Here is a 22,172-nt window from a genome sequence, read left to right as displayed (position 1 = left end):
TTTGTAGAGATACAGAGCTCACTTTATTGCCCAGGCTGGTCTCGAACTCCTGGCTCAAGTGATCATCTCACCTCAACCTCCCAAAGTGCTGGGAATACACATGTGAGCAACAGTGCCCAGCTAAATTATTCAGTTTTGAACATGTAAAAACTCAGGGAATTGTATTGCCATAGGTCCTATTAGAGGACTGTGTTAAAGGAATAGTTTAGCTAACCAACAATGCTGGAAAAAACATGGCAAAACAACTGGTGATAAACTTCTAAGCTATTTAACCATAGAACCAAGAATAAAATTAAATAATGGATTTAAGGTGCCAGAACAAAATGCAAAATGTTATTCCCATTAACAGTGCAAATAAAACTGACAAAAGTTGGAAAAGTGGGGGGAGAAAGAAAGATAATTATGTAACAGTAAAAGGATACTGATTCCTCATCTTTAAAAGCTGGAGGTTTAAATCTATTAAGCAATATGACTAATAAAACAGATTATATAATTAATTATATGAAGGTAAAACAAGAAAGTTAATAAATATCCTAGTTTCGTAATTGATTACATTAAGAAATTAAAGGCCAGGTGCAGTGGCTCACTCCTGTAATCCCAGTGCTTAGAGAGGCTGAGGCGGGCGGATCACTTGAGGTCAGGATTTCAAGACCAGCCTGGCCAACACAGTGAAACCTGGTTTCCACTAAATACACAAAAGTTAGCCAGGCATGGTGGCAGGCACATGTAATCTCAGCTACTCAGGAGGCTGAGGCACAAGAATCACCTGAACCCTGGAGGTAGAAGTTGCAGTGAGTGGAGATCACGTCACTGCACTCCAGCCTGGGTAACAAAGCGAGACTCCATTTCAAAAAAATTAAAAAAAAAAAGGAATTAAAAGACATTGCGTTAAAACATAAAAGTATAATATAAAAAGCTGTATTAAGAGCTATAAAACTAAATAAAGACAAATAGAAGTAAAACTAGAACATGAAATCAACACTTTTTAAATGTAACTTTTAGTAAACTCCATACTTTTGATCTAAGAAAACTCAAATCCATATTTTCTTTTTTTTTTTTTTGAGACCAAGTCTCACTCTGTCGCTCAGGCTATAGTGCAGTGGTGCAATCTCAACTAACTGTAACCTCTGCCTCCTGGATTCAAGCGATTCTCCTGCCTCAGTCTCCTGAGTAGCTGGGACTACAGGCACATGCCACCACAGCCGGCTAATTTTTTGTATTTTTAGTAGAGATGGGGTTTCACCTTGTTAGCCAAGATGGTCTCGATCTCCTGACCTTGTGATCCACCCACCTCAGCCTCCCAAAGTGCTGGGATTATAAGCGTGAGCCACCATGCCTGGCCTCAAACCCATATTTTCAAGAACATGTCCTCAAGTAAAAATGCATACCTGACAATCTCTGAGGAAGATAATTAATCTTTCAGTTGAAAAATAAAAAAAAAAAAACCTCCAAATGCAAAATTTAATTAACATAATACATATTAACAGATACGAATATGAAACTGCAAAATTCTTGGTATATCAAAAAATATCCTTATGAATAATCACTTATCCATGACGACACTAATGAAAAGTGAATCAAATGTTGGTTTGTTCAATTTTGGAAGATGTCAGCAGAGTTAAAGGATATGCTACGCGAGCTGAAGTGTGACACATTTTACAGTTAAATATTGAAATAGGCAGCCTCACCCAACACTATCTATAAAGCATTCTGTTCTTATTAAATATTACAGCTATGTTTAATATTGAAAGTTACACAGAATAAGTAGACCCAGAAGAACAAACAATGAAAAACAATCCATCAAAAGCAAAAGTGCATGCTATGCAGGTCCCCTGGAGCGTTCTATGAAATCACACTGGTTTGGATTTAAGCCTCCAATTTATCAATGTTTTCTACATATAACAAAAAAAAAAGGAAATCTATTTCCTAAATATGAGCTGGATTTTTCACTTACAATTTATTTTAGTTATCAATAAGAATATTTTTATTTCCAAAGCAGTTTTACCTACCCTTAGAATATTTATTATGTGTATGTGGAGCAAAGGGAAGGGAAAGAGAGCAGGGGAAGGACAAGGCAAGGGTGGAGAAAAGAAATAGGGCAGCAAGACTTCTTGTTAAAACATAAATTCTAACCTGTGTGCTAGCAAAAAAATGTTCTGGAAGGATAATATTCATGTGGAAAGATGAGATGTTCCCTGAATTTCCAATTTCTTGTGGGCTTTTCTCATTTTGATTTCTACTGCTGAGTTGAAGAGTTCCCTTTTAAAGTTAATCTTTATTAAAATGTTGGTGAGCTCTAGATAGGGAAGATATTTACATTACGAACAGTGGAGCAGTCGACTTTCTAAGTCCCTTCATTTAACTTTACGGTCAATCATAATTAGATCCAACACACCACTCATGTCAACAACTTTTCCGGTCACCTGGGAGATTTCCATAGTTCTACACTCACTTTCTACCCCTTGATCCTCTACATTTATGTTCTACAGCCTTTAGCAACAGGCTAGTGGTAACTGGGTCATCAGGACAGGTCCCACAACACGCAAGAGGGCACAGCTTCCCTTGAGGGAAAGGAACAAAATACCTCAAACAACATATTCCAAATTTTCAGTTTTAGAAGGTAATTCTGCAGATAGGGAAGGAAGCTATTCTAGACAGGTTAACCTTTCTTTCTCACTTTAAGTCCAACTGGTTCAGCTACTCTTCCTCATCTAGAAATTATTTGTAGTTTGATACAAACCTTGAAGTATTTTGGATTTTGTTTTAATTAAAAAATTCTTCCATTATAGATTAAAGCATGAATCACTATATAGTTACTTAAAAGATAGAAGATTATCCAAGTGCAGTGGCTTATGCCTGTAATCCTAGCACTTTGTGAGTCTAAGGGAAGAGGATCACTTGAAGATCAGCCTAGGCAACACAGCAAGACCCCAACTCTATAAAAATTAAACATTTAAAAAAATTAACTGGTTATGGTGGCGTGTGCTTGTGGTGAGGCTGAGGCAGGAGGACAGCTTGAGCCCAACAGTTTGAGGCTTTAGTGAGCTATGATTTTTGCCACTGCACTCCAGCCTGGGCAAAGGAGCAACACCCCATGTCAAAAAATAAACAAAGGTAAATGTGAGCAAGGCAGAATGCGAAAGTTTGTCCTATTATTCATGAGGCAGAGAGTTGTATGTCCATTCTTTTCTTTCAACACACAACACAGATGTAGATATGTTCATTCTTCCACACTTTTTTTTTTAGATGAAGTTTCACTCTTGTTGCCCAAGGTAGAGTGCAATGGCACAACTGAGGCTCACAATTGGCTCACTGCAACCTCTGCCTCCTGGATTCAAGCGATTCTCCTGCCTCAGTCCCCTAAGTGGCAGGGATTACAGGAATGCACCACCATGCTGGGCTAATTTTTTGTATTTTTAGTAGAAACGAGGCTTCACCACATTAGCCAGGCTGGTCTTGAACTCCTGACCTTAGGTGATCCACCCACCTTGGCCTCCCAAAGTGCTGGGATTACAGGTGTGAGCCATCACACCCAGCCCTTCCACACTATGTTTTTACAAACACTAAGGCTATAGTTTCCTTTTTAAAAATACTATTATCGGCCGGGCACAGTATTTCGTATTAGTAAATACAAAAGATTTATTTATTAGTCAATACAAAAGATAATTAGAATGGTAAATTCACTGCCAAAGAAACAAAATAAATCCTACTACTAAAAATAAGTCATTTAAAGTTATTCGCTGGTTTGAATTATCTCCCATCTCTTGCTTCATTAACATAAAAAGTATAAGTTAACTATATCTTGAAATATAAACCCCTAAAAACTCTGCATCTCTAATTTTCTCCAAATACTAATAAAAGTAGGCACAATACTGAATTTCATAAATGGGATTCTAATAATGATAATTTGAAACTGTAAACTATGTGGTCAGAATAGCATTTCTCTAATAGTCCCATGGAATACCAATGTTCCTTTGAAGTATTCCTAAATGTTCCATAAAGAAAAAGAATACAGTAGGGCACAGTGGCTCACACCAGTAATCCCAGCACTTTGGGAGGCTGAGGCAGGCAGAACACCTGGAGGTCAGGAGTTCGAGACCAGCGTGGCCAACATGGAAAAACCCCATCTCTATTAAAAATACAAAAATTAGCCAGGCTTGGTGGCACTTGCCAGTAATCCCAGCTACTCAGGAGGCTGAGGCAGGAGAATCACTTGAACCCAGGTGGCAGAGGTGATGGCGAGCTGAGATTAAGCCACTGCACTCCAGCCTGGGAAACAAGAGTGAAAGAATACTATGGTCAAATATATTTCAAAGTGCTGGGGTAAATAAATGTTGTTTAATGAGAGGTTTTCTCAGAAATCTTCATTCTTTTACTCAACAAATAATTTATTGAACGCCTACCATATACCCAGCACTAAACTGAGTCTGGGAATTACAACAGTGAGCAAGATGAATAAAATCCCTGCCTTTACAGAACATTCTTTCTAGTGAAGGGGGGCAGTAAATAAACAAGGGAGCAGTAATTAAGTGGAGTCAGTGATGAAGACACTAAAAGAAGATGCATAAAGAGGTCAGTGGATACTTCAGACTGGGTGGGCACAGTAAGTCACATGTATAATATCTTCATGTTTTTCTACACTGGGGGATATAGCACATAGTGTTTTGCAAAATTATGTGATTAGAAAGCCTTCTGTCAATGAAATTTAATAGTTCACTTAATCAGTTTTCTACCCAAAACACAGACAACAGCAAGATCAACATTCAAAGATAGTTATTCTCTTCCTAAGTCCAGTCTTTGTAAAGTTTCCTCACCTATGAAAGTAGGAATAATAATAGTGCATATTTCACAGAATCATAGTGAAGATCCAATTATCTACTTCATGTAAAACACCCACAGGAGGCTTATTATACACTCTGCTCAATAAATGTTATAGTTGCCGTTAATACAGCACTCTGCATATGAAGTCTTCTGTCATTCAAGGATGTCATTCAAGTCTCCCTTTTAAAATCTCGAATTTGTAAAATCACTTTTTTTGCTCCTGTACATAGAAGATTCCTTGAGGACAGCAACTAAAATAAGAGATTGCATGTAGCAGCCAGGTGTGGTCGTTCATGCCTACAATCCCAGGACTTGTGGAGGCCAAGGTGGGCGGATCACCTGAGGTTGGGAGTTCGTGACCAGCCTAACCAACATGGAGAAACTTCATCTGTACTAAAAATACCAAATTAGCTGGGCATGGTGGCACATGCCTGTAATCCCAGCTACATGGGAGGCTGAGGGAGGAGAATTGCTTTAACCTGGTAGGCGGAGGTTGTGGTGAGCTGAGATCATGCCATTGCACTCCAGCCTGAGCAACAATAGCAAAACTCCATCTCAAAAAAAAGAGACTGCATGTAGCTAAATGTTTCCTCTGTAGTTGGTTGTACAGATTATCCAAAGCAGGTTAAATGCAGATGCAGGGAAAAGAAAGAAAATATAAAAAAGCAATCACTCCTCCTGGAAACCCAAACCACATTAAACCAAAGCTTCCATGAAACATTGCGTAATACTTTTCACATATTCAAAGTACTTTCATAAATTACTAGTAATGTGTTATATTCTTCCTGATAAGATTCATTAAGATACCATGGCACTTCTGTGGTATTTCTGCCAGAAACACAAATCCTGACCTTATCAAGAAGAAACATCAGACAAACTCAAATTGAAGGATATTCTACATAATCAATGACCAGAACTCTTAAAAAAGTTAAAATCATAAAAGACTGAAAAACTGTTTTAAATTAAAGGAGGCCAAAGAGACATGACAACTAAATATAACAAGTGATCTTGGATTCATCATGGACCAAAATCTTTTTTTCCTTTCGCTATAAAGGACATTGATGAAAAAATTGAATGAGGGCTGTAGACTAAATAATACTAACAGGCCGGGCGTGGTGGCTCACGTCTGTAATCCAAGCACTTTGGAGGCCAAGGCAGGCAGATCACCTGAGGTCAGGAGTTCAGCTGACCAACATGGTGAAACCCCGTCTTTAAAAATAAAAAATAAAAATAAATAAATAAATAAGAAAAAGAAAAAAATAATAATACTATTAACTTCCTGATTATGATCATCATATGGTAGTTAGAATTTTGTTGCTTTTAGGAGTTCACACTAAAGTAGAATTAAAGGGGCATGATGTCTACCACTTAATCACAAAGGGGTAAAAAAATACAAAGAAGGAAATTAAATGACAAACATGGCAAAAGAAGAAAATCTGAGTAAAAAGTGTATGAGGAAAACTTTGTACTGTTATTGAATCTTTCCATAAATCTGAAATTATTTCAAAATAAAATGTCTAAATACAAAAAAAAGGTAGGGGAAGGAAAGATGTAAAATAATTATATGAATAGATGCTCAACATCATCAGCACTTAGGAAAATCTAAATAAAAACCACAGTGAGATGATACTAAACCCTATTAGAATTACTAAAATATAACGGAGAAAAAGAAAGAGCCGGCAACAGCAAACGTTGGCAAGGATATTGGGAAACTAAAAGTCTCAAACATTACTGAAGGAAAGGCAAACTGGTAGGAAAAAACTTGCAACTTATTTTGCAAAGTTAAACATATATTTACCATATGTCATACCAATCCTAAGTATTAACCCAAGAGAAATAAAAACTTACACTGATATAAAACCTATTTGCAAAAATGTTTATAATGTATTTATTCCTAACCACTAAAATAACTTACTGAAAACAACTTAAATATCCAACTGATGAATGAATGAACTGTATTACATCTATTTAATAGAAGACGATTCAGCAACAAAAAGGAATGGATTATTGATACATGCAACAATATGGATGAATCTCAAAAGTATCATGCTACCTTAATATATACCATATAGCCAGTCTCAAAGGCTATATGGTATATATTAATCGTGTGTGTGTGTGTGTGTGTGTGTGTGTGTGTGTGTGTGTGTGTGTATGTCATTCTGCAAAATGTAAACTACAGGGATAGGAGCAGATCAGTTGCTGCTAGGGGTGAAGGTGGGGGGAGGGAGGAAAATATTGATGAAAAATTGGCAGCATGATGGAATTCTGAGAAGTGAGGGAATGGTTCTATATCTTGATTGCTGTCATTACAGAATTTTATGAATACATCAAAACTCACAGAACTCTTATACTAAAAAGACTGAATTTTACTGTACATAAATTTTAATAACTTTTTTTACCCAATTTAATGATATTGTTATAAGCATCTGCTTTTTTAATTTTAATAATATTAAGTCCACAAGAAAAAAAGTACTTTCACAGACAACTAATTTTATTCTCAGAACAATAACGAAGACTAGATAGGTACTATTACTCTGATTCTGTAAGTGAGGACACTGAAGCATACAGTAAATAAATAAATAACAAATTACATGTGGCAGGACCAAAACTACAGTCCAGCTGCACTGATTATATTCCAAATGCTTCATTGACTCAATTTTCTCATTTTCCAGTAAACTTTATGGGACACAATGTCCCTGAAGACAAATAGGATCAAACAGAAGAAAGGAAAAGAAGAAGAAAAAAGACAGTTATTGGAAGAAAGCCATTTAGGATTTGGCTGTCGTCCTCAAGGAATTAAAAAGTCTTTAATAGAAGAGGTCTGAACGGTGATCCATACAGGCAACACATTAATTGGCATTAAAGGATTAGCTGGTGATTTCTTCCATAAAAGCTTCTCAATTTTTTAATGCTAAGAAAAGGCAAAGGCAAACATAAAGCACTCACAGGTAACCTTGCAACTACTGCTACAATTTAAGTGATATCTGGTCTTCAGAACTACTCTGAGAACAATGATGGTGCCTACAATTCAAAACAGATTTTGCAACTTTAAATAAACAAAGTCCCAGAAGCTGCCACCCAAGAATAGAAAACAAGAGCAAAACCTTTAAAAATAACTTTTTGGTTTCAAAATCAAAGAAGTAGTGGTATAACAGTTGCCAAAAGAACATACTATAAGTACAAAAGCTGAAGAAAAAATTAAGCTTAGTTTAACAACAACAAAAAAAAAGACAGAAAAGAAAAATTACATCTGTACCACAAACAGCATACTTACCTAAAAACAATGGTGTGGTTTCTTCTAAAGTAGTTGCATTCGGATCTGCCCCCGCTTCTAAAAGAATCTGTACGATTTTCCAATGTCCTTGACTTGCAGCGAGATGTAAGGCACAGAAACCTTCAAAAGTCTTCATCTTAATGTAGTTTTCAGATGAATCTATGGAAGAATAATAAAAGCCCATCAACTAGAAGATACCACTTCCATTTCCTGGTTTTAAAAAGCAAAGGTTCCAAGAGGAATTTAATGGACTATTAATATGTAAGTAATTTATAAATGACAGGTTTCACCATTTAATACTCTAGAAAATCAAGAAAAAGTTCTACAAGGATCCCAATGTGAACAGCTCTTTGGTATTTTTAATACACAAATCCTGCCTACTTGCTCTCATTTTCTCTTCTCTAATTTTTGGTGAGCAAGGGAAGAAGGGTGGCAGAAATTGAAAGGCAACACAAAAGCACTATCCCAGGAGGATGCAGCACCAAAGATTTGCTTAAACAGGATTTACTGAAATATTAATCCATTTTTTTTTATTTTTAAATTTCCATAAGGCAAACGGTCTGTTCTACAGCATTACTTCCTTGTACTCAACTATTGCCATGAGGCAGTTTTAAATACTCCTTTTCTAACTTAAGACTATGGTCTAATAGTTAACGAAAACTGCAGTTCTAAAAGAATAAAATACACTTCAACACAAACTAACAGTGACATATAATAAGGAATTTATAAGTTAAAATTCTGTAATGTATTGTTATGAAAACCTCAAGGTTCTGGTAACACTCAAATTATACAAATAACATTTATACAATAAAATGCTGTGCTCATTATAAAAGGATGGGCTCTAAGGTGAATGGTGAAGACATTTCTGAGAGTTGGAATAAACGAAACAGAAAACCAAAAAAAAACTTTTAAAAACATTTTCTTGAAGTGTCAGAATTGAAATGAATGCTCCTAACTAGTCATCTGTTTTAAGTAATTCTTCTAATTGTAACCCACTGATGAAACAAGTAGATCAAATCATAACATCCAAATAACAGCTTGTAAGTACATATATTCAAAGAAAATAGTCTCTAACTTTGCAGATGCAAAACTAAATGGCAAGATAGGGTAGTCACATTTTAAAAGGGCCTATCACCAAAATAGCGTTTCAGAGATTAGTCAGAAGTTATTATTCAAAGTAGTTTACTAAGATTAGCCAGAGATTAGTCAGACATGACCCTTATTTAATATATTAACCTGACAGTTTTGTGAATACAAATGACATGAAAAACTAGGAATACAAAGATAGATATAGATAATTGACATAGGTAGATTGGCTTCTAAATGGGAAATTTCAATACTATAAAGATGCTGATTCTTCCCAAAATAATTAATAAATTTAATACAATTCTAATAAAAATGGCAATAGAGCTGTGTGCTGGTTTTATACTTTATAAAGTAACCCAAGGTGGTAAGTCTAGGGTAGTGATGCAGGAGTTTTTGCTCCTTCGTTCAGCTAAAATCTAGGTTTTTGTGTCACCACCAGGAAAAATTAGGCATGTGGACACACTGAAAGGTGAGGAAAGAGGAGTTTATTAAAAGAAAGCTCTCAGCGAAAAAAAGGGGGTCTTGCCAACAGGTTCCAATCTCACAGGTGGAATATCAGGCCACCACACATAAGCTGAAGAGGCCCGGCTCCTCCCTACTGCATAAAACATGAATTCCCAGTGGCTTCACACCATTCTTCCAGTGCGCAGGCGAGACCTTATTCTGAGCCACTCCACACTGATTTATTTCCCTTTCTATGCATGTGTTAGGGATGGAATTCTTCACTGTGGGCATGTTTAGGTAAACCCCTGTGCATAATGACTGGGCGGCATCTGGCTGTCTCCTGTATCTATCAATAGGGCAGGTAAGAGTAACAAAGAATTTAGAAAAATGACCAAGACAAGCATTGAAGCGTGTGTAGATTTACTATATAATAAACCATGTCTTCAAGTTAGAAAAAGTAAAGTAATTGACCCTGGTACAAATGCAGAAAGGAAGGTACCCATCAGGGAAAGGAATCAACACAAGCAATAAGAGACCAAGAAAGGTGATCGCTAGACAGTAGGAGGCCTAGACCAGTGTTATATTATGGATGCCAAGAAACTTAGATGTTCTCTTCCACTTACAAAGAAAAAAAAGAGATAAAGTTTAATCCTGGCCATTTCAATATTATGCCTTACAGCAGAAGGAGTGAACTTTAATGTACGCAATTTTTTAAAAATCAACCAGGAGACAAAAGGAAGGGGGATCCTAGGACAGAATGCAGACTGTGACAAAAGAATAATTGGATTACAAATATATGTCATAACCACACTGAGAGGTAGAGAAAAAAGATGCTGGCCTACATAACTTTGATAAATGATGCTATAACTGAAAACTTTAAGACAAAGACAAAACGAACTGCACATAAACACTGCAGTCTAGTTGGTAAAGCTGTTTCTAGGAGTAGAGATTAACAATTCTGAAACCACTCCACACGAATACTAAGAGCAAACAAATAAATCAACAGATGGCAGAGCTGGGAGCCAGGCTTCTTACTGTTGGAGAGGAAGGTTACAGATAAGGATACAGGGAAGGCTAGAATGAACCACGTGGTTCTGGATTAGAGTCCAGACATCAGTATTAATTCATGTTTAGCTTAATATAGAGACAGATGGCTATACATGGAAATAATTACAGAAGTGTATATACTTGGGTTATAACAGATAAATACATTTTCTAGATCTTTCTGCTGAAAGGGCTTAAAATAAATGATAGTCCAGTAGCAACAAGCACAAGCAAACCCAGTACTCAGATCTTGGTTTTCTCTTTTTTTTTTTTGAGTTGGAGTTTCACTCTTGTTGCCCAAGCTGGAGTGCAGTGGTGGGATCTCGGCTCGCTGCAACCTCCACCTCCACCTCCACCTCCTGGGTTCAACAGATTCTCCTGCCTCAGCCTCCCGAGTAGCTGGGATTACAGGTGCCATCATGCCCAGGGAATTTTTTGTATCTTCAGTAGAAACGGGTTTTCACCATGTTGGCCAGACTGGTCTCAACCTCCCGGCCTCAGGTGATCCATCTGCCTCAGCCTCCCAAAGTGCTGGGATTACAGGTGTGAGCCACTGCACGCAGCCTCAGATCTTGGTTTTCAATATCATTCTCCCGTAAAATAAAACCAGTGCTCTTATGAAAAGGGTGAGGTGGGAAATATACAAAGAATCTGGAGTACACTGTAGGTCCAAAAAGTAAAAAGTGCTCAAAAAAACAAAAAATGGAGCATGCAAAAGAGACACAGGAGCCACTCTGAAAGGGCATCCTATAACCAAAACAATTAGAGCAACAAAATAAATTATATTGGATTGGATTGTAACCTAAAGTACAGACATAAAGTAAGTACCAATGAGTCCATGCAGATATAAATCACTGAATATGTAAGTTAATGGGAGAGAAGAGATAAACCTTCCATATAGAAGAATTCCAAGTAATTTATGCAAAGACTCCTCCATCAAGGAAGGACAGCTTAATTCCCACTTCTTGAGTGCAAGCCATCCTTAGTGACTTGCATACATACTGATCTTAGGAAAAGGAAACAAAATCTTCTGTGTGATTATCTATGAAGTAAAGAAAATAAAAGGCACTTCTAACACAGGTGAGAAATACTGAAGTCAATTTACTACTAACTTGAGATCTTGAAATATTTTATCCTGGAGTTGGAGACTGCATGACAAAAAAAGATATTAAGCTAACTTTAAAATCATTGGACCAGGAGGTAACATCTGAAGTTAGATTTAGGCTGCAATTTTGACCCTGCCAGAAATAATAAGGGTTACACTTTGGGCCAATTACTTAAAACTCTCTGAGGCTCACGTTCCTCAACAGTGAAACAAGGATAAATTAGCTGGACCAACTCTCAACAGGGTTCAGAAGAATTATCTAAAATAGTTTGAATTTTTATAAAATACAAATGCAGGTAGATATGCAATTTAATACTATCAAAGTTGTTAAAAATTTGATAAAGTCTCCAAAGTATCATTTTTAAAAAGTTTTCAGCACCCATTATAAATTAGTTTTGAAAGTTCCAAAGATAAACTGCTTTCCTTAAACTGATATAGGAGTTTTAGCAAAGGGATCTTATCTACCATGTACTGGACCATCAACCACCACCTTCTCACTCTCTTCCCTTCTCTACAGGAGGGCTTCTGGAAAAAAAAAAAAAAGGCTCATCGTATTCACTGTTGTTAATGCTTTAATCTCTCTTTACCCTCAAAGGAAGGCAAAGTGGGTTATCCTTCTCATCTACTTACTGAATCTTTAATGGTTTGGGTATTAAAGACTTTCTTAATGGACAAAGACAATGAGTACTTCAGGTCTTTCACAACTTGTGAGTTCTTTCCTGGCAGTACTTGGAGAATTAGAGCCATGTCAGCTGAACCAATGCCAGCCACTGATGTCTATGTAGCAATGACAAGAGTTGGCTCAAACACTCTGCCACTGAAACCACACCCTATGTTTGCCAACACAGTCTCTTTTTTTTTTGTACTTTAAGTTCTAGGGTACATGTACAGAACATGCAGGTTTGCTACATAGGTATACACATGCCATGGTGGTTGGCTATATCCATCACCCTGTCATCTACATTAGGTATTTGTCCTAATGCTATTTATTCCCTCCTCCCCTAGGCCCCACCCCCTGACCCACAGGCCCTGGTGTGTGATGTTCCCTTCCCTGTGTGCTGACACAGTGTCTTTTTACTTATAAATAATAAACTTGCTTATTACTTCATATAAAAGTGGTAGTGATGGGTGGTAGACTGTTATTTTTGTTTTCTGCAAACTCTAACAGGGAACGGAAAACCTCAAGGTTTTCAGTAGAGGAGAGAGGTTAAGTATTAAGAACAGAACCTTTCTCAACAGCTGAGTCAGAATCTGATGACAAATTTACTACATGCCAATCACAAGTGTAATAAATGTCCAGATGGTATCGCCACACCATTTACACAATTTATATCCTCTATGTTTTATTTAGGAATTCTAAAAAAAAACGGTTAGATATAAAATAATTTCCACAATACAAGGAATTTTATTATGTGCAAACTTCTCAGATAACCCTCAGGAGAGACTTCATACTGCACATAAGATGCAGGGAAGAAGTCAGTGAAGAGAAAGAGGTTGAAATGCATTACAAAGAAAGTAGACACCAGAAGAAAAGTGACAACGAGAAAATATCCGAAACACATATAACAGCAAAAGATTAACATTCAGAATACATAAAGAGCTCCTTAAAGATAAGGTAAGGCCTAATGCCATGACTCACGCCTGTAATCCCAGCTCTTTAGGAAGCCAAGAAAGGAGTATCACTTGAGGCCAGGAGTTCAAGACCAACCCGGACAACATAGCAAGAACCCCCATCTCTACAAAATATAAAAAATAAAAAATTAGCTTGATGTGATGCCATGCGTCTGTAGTCCCAGTTATTCAGGAGACTGAGGTGGGAGGATCGCTTGACCCAGGAGTTGGAGGCTGCAGAGAGCCATGATTACACCACTGCACTCCAACTTGGACAACAGAGTGAGACCCCATCTTTTTAAAAAAATTTTTTTAATTAAAAAAATAAAGATAAGGTAAGTCTAGAACTTCCAAAGGGGAATCCTGCCTGCCAAACGACATCATTCTAATAGTAGAATCTAGCAATATCTGAAGAGACCTATCATTCAGACTTACATTTACTTGAGCTACTATATCCCCTTTCTTTGTTTAAGCTAGTACTAACTAGGTTTCTTTCACTCACTACTGAAAGAATTCTGATTAACACAGCATACAATTCAGCAGTATCTATCAATATTTTAATTTGGCATATGCGATGGTTAATTTTACATGTCAACTTGACTGGGTTAAGGAATGCCCATATAGCTGCTAAAACATTATTTCTGTGTTTACCCATGAAGATGTTTCAGGAAGATATTACCATCTGAATCACTAGACTGAATAAACCAGATCTGCCCTCACCAATGTGAGTGACCATCATCTAATCCTTTAAGGACCTAAAAGAAAAAAAAGGCAGAGGGACAATTCATTCTCTTTTGAGCTAGGACATGTATCTCCTTCTGCCCTTGGATACTGGAGATTCTGATCATCAGGACTTCAAACTCCAGGACTTATACCAGTGGCCTCCCACATCCACCCCAGTTCCCAGTCCTATGGCCTCAGACTGACAGTTATACCATCACTTCCCCTGGTTCAGCTCCCATAATCACATTAGCCAATTCCCATAGTAAATCCTCTCTTGTCTATTTATATACATTCTACTGGTTCTATATCTCCAGAAAACTCTAATTAAACCAGTAACTGCACTTCTAAAACTCCATCCTACAGAAATGCTCAACCATGTGTACAGCACAAAGATATATACATAAAGATGTTCACTGAATCACTAGTTATAACAGCAAAACTTTAGGAAATAAACAAAATGTCTATCAATAGGAAAATGGTTACATAAATTACTTTACATTTCTACTATGAAATACTATTCAACAGTGTTTTCACTCAGAATGAAGTGGGGAGATACTATACGGTTTTGAGCAGAAGAGTGACTTGGTCTGATGTATTTTAAAAGGATCCTTCTAATATATTGGGGGTCGCCTGTCACAGGATGGAGAGGGAGCAATGGCAGATAGAGATCTGTTAAGATGCTATTATAGCAACCTAGACAAGAGATGTGGCTCTGACAAAGGTCTTAATAGTAGTGAGAAGTGATCTGATCATGTGCGTGTGTATTTGTACACACAAATATAGACATACACATATACAAACTAATTTGCTGACTGACTAGATGAGAAATACGAGAAAAAGAAAGGAATTAATGATGACCCAGAGTTTCTGGCCTGAGCTGGAACAATGGAATATTTCTGTCTAACAGGTGAAAAACTAAACCACTTCGAGGTTAAAAGACCTGTCCAACTAATTTACACTCCTACCTCAGCAAACTGACAGAAGAGCAGAAGATCAAACACCGCATGTTCTCACTCATAGGTGGGTGTTGAACAATGAGAACACATGGACACAGGGAGGGGAGCACTACACACTGGGGTCAGTTGGGGGGAAACAGGGGAGGGGCGGTGGGGGGTGGGGAGCTGGGGAGAGATAGCATGGGGAGAAATGCCAGATATAGGTGAAGGGGAGGAAGGCAGCAAATCACACTGCCACATGTGTACCTATGCAACAATGTTGCATGTTCTTCACATATACCCCAAAACCTAAAATGCAATAAAATAAATAAATGGGGGGAAAAAAAAGAATAAAGAAAAAGAAAAGAAAAGAAAAAGAAAAAAAAGAATAAATAAATAAATAAAAGACCTGTCCAAAGTCACAGCAATAAAACGGCAGAGTCAACAGAATCCAGGTCAATCTAACCATAACTCTTAATCGCTATGGTACAACGATATATTTGTCTAAGGAACTTCAGCATCAGTTACTGTGCCCAGTATTAGTGCAAATTTTCTTATTAACATTAACTAATAAAAAATACTACAAGCTTGATCATTTACTAGCCAAATAAATTTGTTAGTTATATGCTTAATAATGATAAGATTTTAAGTGACTTTTAGTTACCAAATGACTTATTATTGAATGGCATGGTTAATTGCCAGTGAAGATCATTACTGCCCTCCAGGATAACAAGCTTCATAAAATCTCAACACCCATTACACTCAACCTCTACTACAGGAGAGAAGACAAGCAAATTTGTTATTTGTGCTAATATGTTCAACACAAAGCTAAAATGAAATACTTAAGAAATACAAAAATACATATGCATATTAAACTTCATGTAATCTATACCACACTTGAATGTTCTTTTCCAACTTGAGTCAGAAGACTATGTATGGTACTCAGAATGGATTCCAAATCTAAGCTGAAGACAGTGAAGTAAAACTCTTTGAACCAGTTTAGGTATTTTCATTCTATTTGTTTAGGCCTACATACCTTCATATTTTGGTGTACTAATTATCTTTCAGGAATCTCTGTCAGTGTATTAATATTAGACAAACCAGCCAGGAGCAGGGGCTCACGCCTGTAATCCCAGCACTTTGGAAGGCCGAGGCGGGCAGATTATGAGATCAAGAGATCAAGACCATCCTGGCCAACATGGTAAAACCCCATTTCTACTAAATATACAAAAATTAGCCTGGCCTGGTGGTGGGCACCTATAGTCCCAGCTACTTGGGAGGCTGAGGCTGGAGAATCACTTGAACCCGGGAGGCGGAGGCTGCAGTAAGCCAAGATCATACTACTTCACTCCAGCCTGGAAGGCAGGGGGAGTCCCTGTGTCACCAAAAAAAAAAAAAAAAATTGGTAAACCTCAGGAAGGTAGAAAAATTATATAACAAAAGACAGCAGGTATGGTACATCACACCTGTAATCCAAGCACTTTGGGAAGCCAAGGCAGAAGAGTCAATTGAGCCAAGCATTTCAGACCATCCTGGGCAACAAAGTGAGACCCCCAGCTCTACAAGAAATCAAAACCTTAGGTAGGCATGGTGGCGCACACCTGTGGTCCCAGCTACATACAGAAGGATCACTTGAGCCCAGGAGGTTGAGGCTACAGTGAGCCATGTTCATGCCACTACACTCCAACCTGGGTGACAGTGCAAGATCCTGTCTCAAAAAAAAAAAAGACACTTTATATATACCAGTTGAATCACAAAGAGCAAGAAAATTATGAATCATATAAAACACAGATATGGCAAGTTGAAAGACAGAAATGTCAAACTTGCTTCAGAAACTTTTGGGATTAACCCATAGTATCAAGTTAACTGCTACCAAACTAAGAATGGTGCTCTTATCACTGAGTACAAGAGTCTCAATGGTCTGGTCTTCACTCTTCAAGACCAAAAACATTTGTACTTTACCATCATTTAAAAATACCTCTTCGTATATAGCTTTACACTAGGTAAATGTTTTACAAAAAGAGATCAACTATCATTCCTCACTGGTCAATGTTCCAGAACTAGAATCATCCAGAGATTAAATTACAATCTTTATAAAAAGGTAGGGGCTCTGAATAAAGTATAGACTTTAGCTAGTTTACAAAAGGCAAGGGAACCAGAAGAGTATATAGAATATTTTTTAAAGCAGCCAATAACTTATGTATCCCTACTGCCCAATTCTAATCTGACTTTTCTAGTTAGTGAATCAGATAAGCAAATCTAATAAAATTTTGGACATTAGTTTCAACTCTAAGAATACTACAGAAAAAAATCAAACTCATGGAAGAATAAGCCCAAACATGTCACTCACCATCTCCTAAAATAATTCACATGGCTGCTTCCCACCCTCTGCAAACTCTACTTCCTACCTCCCTACTTCTACTCTAATCCCTGTGTACATACTACAAAAAAAAATTAGATTTATCCAAAGTTTACTTCATAATGGTGAATTCTAATTAAAAAAATACAGTGAGGTGGGTGGATCACGAGGTCAAGAGATCGAGACCATCCTGGTCAACATGGTGAAACCCCGTCTCTACTAAACATACAAAAAATCAGCTGGACACGGTGGCGCGTGCCTGTAATCCCAGCTACTCAGGAGGCTGAGGCAGGAGAATTGCCTGAACCCAGGAGGCGGAGGTTGCGGTGAGCCGAGATCGCGCCATTGCACTCCAGCCTGGGTAACAAGAGCAAAACTCCGTCTCAAAAAAAAAAAAAAAAAAAAATACAGTGAAAAGGTTTAATTTGACCATTTATATCAACTATTCAACATAACTATGTACAGCCATCTTATCCTCCAAAAACAACAAGTTTAACAAAGGATGGTCATTAATGATGAAACTGATAATTAAAACTTCTGAAAGAAGATACAGTTGGGACCGGATACAGTGGCTCACACCTGTAATCCTAGCACTTTGGGAGGTCAAGGTGGATGGATCACTTGAGGTCAGGAGTTTGAGACCAGCCTGGCCAAAATGGCGAAACCCTGTCTCTACTAAAAATAATAGCCAGGCATTGGTGGTAGACACCTGTAATCCCAGCTACTTGGGAGGCTGAGGTAGGAGAATCGCTTGAACCTGGGAGGTGGAGGTTGCAGTGAGCTGAGATCACACCACTGCACTCCAGCCTGGGTGACAGAGCAAGATTTCATCTCAGAAAAAAAGAAAATATAGTCAGGCCTCTGTATCCACAGGTTTTGCATCCGCAGATTCAACCAAGGAGATGGAAGATAAAGCATTTGTGGGATGAGGAACCCACAAATAGAGGGCTGACTTTTTGTATCTGCATATAGCACATTTTCCTATGTTCAGGGCAGAATGCAGAACTTGAGCATTTATGAATTTTGGTGTCCGTGGGCTTTCTGGAACCAATTCCCTGTGGATACCAAGGGACAACTGTAGAGATGAATTTAAACAGCCATTTCAAATGCCTTTAGTCAAAAGCATACCTAACTTTACCCAGCAGATAAAGGAAAAAAAAATCTGTAACATAAACTACGCTATTCCTATATGAAGAAGAGATGTAACAGTATATTGGAAATGAACTTTTTGACTAGAAAAGCATATTCAGACTCATGCCTTTATTTGTTACTACAAATAGTTTGGGAACTCCAGCTTTATACTTAACTTCAAACAGATTCTGAAAACATATCTTAAGCATTTGAAATTAGAGGAGTAACATCTATTTTTCCAGTATCTTCAAACATTCGACTATAATAGACAACAGACACTTGAACAAGTAACTTTAAAAACAGTCATGACAAATTTCCTTCATTATGATTTAGAGAGTTTAGCCTTACCATCTCTTATCTGTTAAGATTAAAAAAAAAAAGAAAGGAAAAAAAAACCACCTACCCGTACCAAAAACAATGTAAAGATTATTTCCTTTCCGGTCCAGGAGATAACAAATTAGTAGTTCTGTTGAGCTATGGATCCAGAAGTCTACATTTTAAGCAGCTATACCTGGTGATAAGTATGTAGGGAAGAGGGTCTGAATTTCCACGATCAATGAAATGTAAATAGTTTCCTGAGTGTTACAATGCAGAGCATTGTAGTGCCTTTAGTTTAAATGAACTGAACGCTAGAAATGTTTAATTCAATTAAATGTTAGAAGCATGGTATGAGAGGGGAAAAAAGGGGCTTTAGAGTCAGAGAAATGGGTTCAAATCAAATACCCTAGTTTATTATGTAACCTTTTACAAGTCAACTTCTCTGAGCCTTGGTCTTTTCACCAATAAAATGAGGATAATACTGCCTCCAACAGCACTTTTATATATATTAAATAAGATAAGCATGTGCCACAATGACTACTACAAAGCAATCCTCAATCACCACCTCTTTTCTTCCTACCCTCTCTCTACTAAACGTCAGAATCTTGCCTTTGGTCAACGCCCTTCACTCAGTAGTGTGCTGGTTAACATTTAACAACTAGCTGTCCAGGGGAAGAATGCCCAGTTTACAGCACTGGTTAGTAACACTGGCTTATTTCTGTGGTGTAATATTCCCACCATGGCTGATCCCAAGCAGGAAGTCACTGAATGCAGAGATGTAAAGAGATTGTGCAATAGCACATTATTATTAATAGCACACATTATTCTCTATCCCATTTATTAACTCTATTTTGTTTGATTTTCCCCATTACACTTTCACCTTTTAAAATGTATCTTCTTTGTTTAGATATTTGTCACCTGTTTCCCCTGACAAGAAAAAGCCTCAGGAAGACAGGCATCTTGTATCATGCTAAGTAGCTGTAAAATTCCAAAAAATATAAAAAAGTGTTTAAAAATAAAGACTAATTCAATCAAAACATATCCTCAATATCAGTGCAATTATTCCTTCTGTCTGGTAAAGGAACAAAGAATAATCATGACCAGTAAATATCAAATATTTAAATTCACACAGCAGACTACTTCTCCTACATCACCTAGTTCAGTCAATAAAAAGAGGCCAGACAGAGGCACTTCCATATAAGATGTCCAACTAGAATATCATACTAATTGAAACCAAGGCAGGCAATCTTACCATCCTTAATAAATAAATTCAGGCAGTTATTTTATGACTATAGAAAGGGAAACAAATACTACTGTTAATAAGTCACATATTATCTTTTTTTATGTTTTATTAATCCAGCTTGTAGGCAAAGCCTCCACACCTTGAATTTACTTTACCTGCATTAATTAACATCTGCAAACATTCTACAGAGTTGTGATAAGCTGCTTCATGAATCGGCATCCATCCCCTGTTATCAGCGACGTCAACACTTCGGCCCTTTCTGAGCAGTTTCCTTAAGACTTTTACATTGCCTTCCCTGGCAGCAAGTCCAACTGTAGAGCACGTGTCCGCATAAGCTTCTGTAAAATCCATTTGTTTGACCAGTCTACAAAACAAGGTAGAAGGATAATGCTATAGTCAATGAAACAACACTTCACTCCTATAGACAAGCAGGTCATGGTGGGCCTGGTCTAGCATCTCTCACATGACTGCTGAAGAATGGCCCACAATACAGAAAGTGACCGCAATGCCACAGTCTCTGCTGGTGCCTAAACAAGGAAGTTCCTCTGTTTGGCAGATTAGAATTCCTTGGACTGTTCCTACTAAAAACATGAAGGGACTTCTAAGTGTTCTATCTTTCCTCTTCTGGAAATGTTTGAGCAGCAATTTCCAGCAGGCTTCAGCTCCTGTTCATATACCACCACAATGTACTCTTTGGTGCTCCATTAATGAGAGCACCTCTAGTTAATCCCCAGTGTACACTACATTATGCAGAGATGGCCATTCAACTACTGGCAATAATCACTCTCAATATATAGCCCTCTATAGGAAATAACTGGACCCAAAAAGGCCAGAAAAGCAGTGCAAGATGGGTGTCATTCTAGTCTTCCTGTACTTGCTGGTCCTTTCCAGAAGAAGTTAAACACTCAGGCTCTCTATGCTTGACCAAATAGTCTCACTGACTGAGCATATTGAAACAGAGAACACTATAAAGGGATGAGTCCTGCTTTCCCACATATCCCACAATTTCTTCACAGAATTCTTGCCCACATCATCCATCATCTCTCTCCAGTGCTCACTTCAAGTTCCCCTGCAGTCAGTGTCCAGTATAGCTCTCATGTGACTCTCTCAAAGACACAATTTCTTGCCAGTGACTATGAAGCAGTTTAGATATGGAATACGTATTTGATGACAAATTATTGTTTAGTTTCTTAGATGTGATAATGGTATAACAGTTATGTCCTGATTCTTTTTTTTTTAGGGAACTCGTTCTAGGATGAATGTCCTTATTCTTATAAGACACATATAGAGTATGTGGCAGTAAAATATCATAACACATGCAACATACTTCAAATATTTTTCATTTAAAAGTATAGAGAAAAAAAGGAAGTAAAGCAACTGTGCAAAATGCAAATTACTGGATCTAGATGAAAGGTACTGGTCATTACACTCTTTTAATCTAACTTTTCTGCATATTCAAAATTTTTCAAAAAAGGAGGGTTAGCAACCATGTCAGGCAATATGGAACTACAAGTTAGAGAAAATAGGAAAAGACCTGTTTGGGGTTTTTTTTTGTTTGTTTTTTTTTTTTTTTTTGGTGGCAGCTTCCTGCTGATTTCTTTATAAGAAAACAAGTAATACCCCTTGAATCTGAGTGTTTCAGCATTCAAGACCATGGTATAGAAATCTTCAAGAAAGAACAATCATTTGTGGCTTCTGTTTTCTCACACACACACACAGACACACACACACACACACACACACACACACACACACACACACGGCCATCATAGTCCAAGTGAGTTTCCTAAAGAATAGTTTGCAGCAATAGCTCTAACCAGCAGATCTTCAAAAAATTTTAGGACCCTTGACCCCTTAGAAAAACTCATGAAAGCTGTAGTTCACCCCAGAAAAGTGTACATCCCAAATTTTGTACACAATTTCAGCAGGTTCCCCAGCTCGTTTCCAAAGCCTTTACTGGAACCCCAAGTTAAGAACATTTGCCTGCTCTTTTGTGAAAAAGCCACTGAGGATGCTAAAGATGAATAAGACTGTGTAAAATTTAAATACATAAACAATTCCCATTGAAAAGGCAGCTA

General features: G+C 37.5%; 1 protein-coding gene across 5 annotated transcripts in view; it reads right to left on the bottom strand.

The window, feature by feature from the left end:
* The window catches only part of LOC116560644 (ankyrin repeat and SOCS box protein 3), a 177,211-nt gene that overhangs the window by 62,384 nt on the left and 92,655 nt on the right, over positions 1–22,172 (bottom strand). For all 5 annotated transcript variants that reach the window (XM_032292141.1, XM_032292146.1, XM_032292143.1 and 2 more), the window contains 2 exons: positions 20,250–20,458; positions 8,096–8,254 (listed from right to left, as the gene is read on the bottom strand). In XM_032292141.1, the coding sequence (XP_032148032.1) occupies positions 8,096–8,254; positions 20,250–20,458 (368 nt within the window). The remainder of the gene's footprint in view (positions 1–8,095; positions 8,255–20,249; positions 20,459–22,172) is intronic.

The sequence above is a fragment of the Sapajus apella genome, unplaced genomic scaffold (assembly GCF_009761245.1).
Source record: "Sapajus apella isolate SASKATOON/1434 unplaced genomic scaffold, GSC_monkey_1.0 scaffold26, whole genome shotgun sequence".
Lineage (NCBI taxonomy): Eukaryota > Metazoa > Chordata > Mammalia > Primates > Cebidae > Sapajus > Sapajus apella.
This window is presented reverse-complemented; position numbering and strand designations above follow the sequence as displayed.